We start from the raw sequence: 4,192 nt of genomic DNA, 5'->3' as shown, positions 1-4,192 counted from the left end.
TTGCATATCTGTTTGGCAGTTATTATTTGGAGCTGAGCTGCCACCTTTTAATGGGGCTTTTGTTCTCCAAGTTGCCAACATGTTTGCTACTCCTCTCTAGACAGTGGGATTTCTACACCCTGTACTAGGAAGTCAAAATTAAGTCTTTTGTCGCAGAGTGCTTAACTAGCCTACACAAGGTTCCAAGTCTGATCCCCAGCGCTGGCGGGACAAAAAGGCACAAACCTCTTCCAGGCCTGTAAGAGCTTACTGGCTAGTTCAGCTACATGTTTGTTTGGTTTGCACATGTGAACAAATCCAAGCTTTGCACATGCTGGGCATGTGTTCTACCCTGTTATAATCCCAGCGCACAGTTACAAATTTATTGAACTCTATTATTTTCTTAATGACTCTGGCTAAACCAGTTATACCATCTGGACCTTGATATCCCTTAAAGCAACTGCTTCATTTAGTAAACATAATGTTCCAGTAAGATAAAGCCTGTGAACATTTTTTTATTTTTTAGATAGGGTCTCACTATACAGTTCAGGGCCGGGGAGATGGCTCAGTGGAATAAGCGCTTCCCTGGCAAGCACAAGGGCCTGAGTTCAATCCCTGGTTCCACCAAAAAAAACCCAAAAAACAAACCTATACAGTTCCGCTGGCCTTGAGCTCACTTTGTGCCCAGGCTGGTCTCAGACTTGCAGTGATCTTCCTGCCTGAGCCTCCTGAGTGCTGAAATTACAGGTGTGAACATCTTATATAAGTAGTTTACTAACTAAAATAACTAATAGGTTAAGTGTTATTCAGTGAACTTGTTTTATCCAGAGATCATTTAGTTGTAGGTAGCAGAGACCCACTTAAGCCAGAAAGAATAAGAAGAAATAATTTCAGATAATAAGATAAAAGTAATTCCTTGGATTTGCAGAATCCAAGGGCTGAAACACCCCAAACAAACAAAAAACCCAAGAGCCAGAAATACAGCCCAGCCTCATGAGAGAGTGGATCTGATTGAGTCAGTGGCTACCTCCCACTTAGTCAACTAAGGATACAAGGTCAAGGGGTGGTGTGCATATAATTTGTGGACCCTACTCTTGCAGTTTGGAGGGAGTGCAGGAACAGTACCCATGGAAGAGAGTTTTATTTTATTTTTATTTTATTTTATTTTATTTTTTGCGGAACCAGAGATCGAATTTAGGCCCTTGCGCTTCGCAGGCTTATTCTACTGAGCTACTTCCCCAGCACCGAAAGAGAGTTTTACACTAAGAAGACAGCCCCCAAAGTGTTTACTACGGAACTGCCACCTTTTTTTAAGTGACTCAATGTTTGTTCATTTATACTTTTATTAGTTTTTAATGACAGATTTTTTGAGACACTGTATAGCCCAGGTTGGCATCAAGCTCACAGTGTTCCTGCTTCAGGCTCCAGGAATATAGGCATGCGCCACTGTGCCCAGGTCTCATGAGTGCTTTTGGCCCTCTCCTCTCCATCTTCCCTAAGTCTGTCAACGGAGGCAATTAGTTGGCAGCCCCAAACCAGGAACCGGATGAAATGTTTTCCAGGAACACACCGGTGGGACTTGGCTACCCAAGAGGGCCTCTTGTCCCGCTACGAACATGCCAGCTTTGTTCCCTCCTGCACCCCTGGCAGCATCTGGGTATTTGGAGGAGCCGATCAGTCAGGAAACAGAAATTGTCTACAGGTCCTGAATCCGGGTAAGTAGCCAAAGGTTATTTTATTTTATTTTAAAATTTTATTTATTTATTTATTTATTTATTTGTGTGTGTGTGTGTGTGTGTGTGTGTGGCCAGCTCAGCCCACCAGGGGGCAGGGCTGGCTGGCATGTGGTGCTGGGGGATTGAACCGCAGTCCTTGTGCATTGCTAAGCTTGTTCAAAGTAGGCGCTTTAGACCACTGAGCCATCTCACCAGCCCGGTTATTTTATTTTTGTCATTCATACACACATCCAATTATAGTTCCAATACATTTGGATTATACTAACTAATATGTTTAGCTTTGCTGACCTCATAGAACATAGGAATTTATCAACTCCACAAATCCCAGAGCTGGATGGGACTCTGGAGAACAAATATGCCAAGTAGGCATCTCAGGTCTACAGTGGGGTAGAGGGAAAAGTAAGTTTTCCAAAGTCACCAGAGAATTAGTGACTGAGCCAGGCGAGGACCCAGGTATGCAGACCAGTGGTTTTCCTGCAGTGTGATTGTGTTCTCTGTGGTTAAGTCCTCATCTGCAGACCATGTTGGCCATGATAGCTGGTACCATACACCTGGCACCTAGTGGGCAGAGGCCAGAGATGGTGCTGTGCAGCCTCTGGTGCCAGCAGAACACCCTCGGTAGTGACTTATCTGCTGTAAAATAGCAGCACTTCCTAAGTTAAGAGACCCTGCCCCGTATCCTCTTAGCATTTTTCCTTTTTCCACCCTATTGGTATGTTTTGTTTAACTAAACTGTTAGTTCTGTAAAGGAAGCAGACTGGGAACATCACCCCTGAGAGGAGGTTGGTAGCTTACATATGGGAGATAACTTTTTTTTAAAATCTTTTTTATTTATAAAGTTTTGGGGGGCTGGGGAGATAGCTCAGTAGAATAAGCGCTTGCCTGGCAATCGCAAGGGCCTGAGTTCAATCCCTGGTTCCCGCAAAAAAAAAAAAAGTTTTGGTTTTGATATCTGGGCATGGTTATACACAACTATAATACACTCAACAGGCTGAGTGAGGAGGAGTCTGAGGCCAGCCTCGGCTGTATAGTAATACTGTGAGTCCATCACTTTTTTTTTTTTTTTTTTTTCCTTCGGAACCGGGGATCGAACTCAGGCCCTTGCACTTGCCAGGGAAGCGCTTATTCCACTAAGCCATCTCCCCAGCCCCTGTATAGTAATACTAGTAATACTGTGTTTTATTTTTTTAATTTTACTTTTGTCTTTTTGAGATAGGGTCTCACTATGTAGTTCAGGCTGGCCTTCAGCTCACTTTGTAGCCCATGCTGATCTTGAACTCACAGGGATCCTGCTGCCTCAGCCTCTCAAGTGCTGGGAATACAGGTGTGCACTACCATGCTCCACTTACCCTATTTTATTTTATTTTATTTCATCTTTTTTTTTTTTTCACTTACCTTATTTTAAAACGACAAAAATAAGCTGAGCATGGTGGTGTACATCTATAGTTCTAGCACTCAGGAGGCTGAAGTAGGAGGATTGCTACAAGTTTGAGTGAGGCTAGCTTGAACTGCATAGCAAGACCCTAGCTAAAAAAAAGAAAAAGGAAAAAAAAAAAAAAAAAAACCAAAAAACGGTGAAGAAATAAATATGTAGGTAACTAAGTAAAATTTTTGGCTTTATATTTCTTTTTTTTTTTTTTTTTGCAGAGCCGGGGATTGAACTCAAGTCTTTGCGCTTGCCAGGGAAGCGCTTATTCCACTGAGCCGTCTCCCCGGCCCCTATATTTCTTTTTATAAATACTTACATTTATCTAGCCATAGTGAGTGGCACATGTCTGTAATCCCAGCTCTCTGGCCTACTAAAACAGAAAATCACAAGTTCAAGCCCAACCTGGGCAACTTACTGATTTAGCAAGACCTCACCTTAAAATAAAAAACAGAACAGAGGCTAGGGTTATAGTTCACTGGATGAGCCCCCAAGTGTGGGTGCCAGTGCTACCACCAAAAAAAAAAAAAAAAGCAAACGTTGTGAAATACTTGAAAAATATGAATAAGTGGTCAAAAGTCATCTGTAACCAGTTATATTAAGGCTATTAGTGAGTAACATTGGTGTGTATAGTTGGCCTCTCATATCTTGGGGTTTTTTTTTTTTTTTAATCTCTTTGAGACGGTCTCACTATGCAGTTCAGGCTGGCCTTGAGCTCACTTTGTAGCCCAGCCTCCTCTGGAACTCACAAAGATCCTCCTGCCTCAGACTCCTGAATGCTGGGATTACCACTGTGGCAACCACGCCCAGCTTTTACTTTAAAAAAAAAAAAAAAAAGAATTAAGTCTATTGGTACAATTTCAATATATATGACTATTCATCATAGAGAATTTGAACCTGTGCAGGATTTATCTTCCTCTTTTTTTTCTCATTCTCTTTTCTCTTCTTTAGTTACATATAGTCAGCAATAGTCTGAAAATATTAAATGGAGAGTTCCATGCTTTTTAACAGGTCAAAGGGCTCATATTCAATCCCCACCATAGGGGCAAAA

General features: G+C 42.0%; 1 protein-coding gene across 1 annotated transcript in view; it reads left to right on the top strand.

The window, feature by feature from the left end:
- Positions 1 to 4,192, top strand: part of LOC101589862 (rab9 effector protein with kelch motifs) — a gene marked incomplete at its 3' end in the record, with an annotated part of 50,929 nt that overhangs the window by 13,473 nt on the left and 33,264 nt on the right. The window contains exon 4 of the mRNA XM_023701654.1: positions 1,542 to 1,694. Within this exon, the coding sequence (XP_023557422.1) occupies positions 1,542 to 1,694 (153 nt within the window). The remainder of the gene's footprint in view (positions 1 to 1,541; positions 1,695 to 4,192) is intronic.

Source organism: Octodon degus, unplaced genomic scaffold (genome assembly GCF_000260255.1).
Source record: "Octodon degus isolate 3935 unplaced genomic scaffold, OctDeg1.0 scaffold00138, whole genome shotgun sequence".
NCBI lineage: Eukaryota > Metazoa > Chordata > Mammalia > Rodentia > Octodontidae > Octodon > Octodon degus.
The sequence above is the reverse complement of the archived record's forward strand: the minus strand, read 5'-3'. Positions and strand labels throughout refer to the sequence as shown.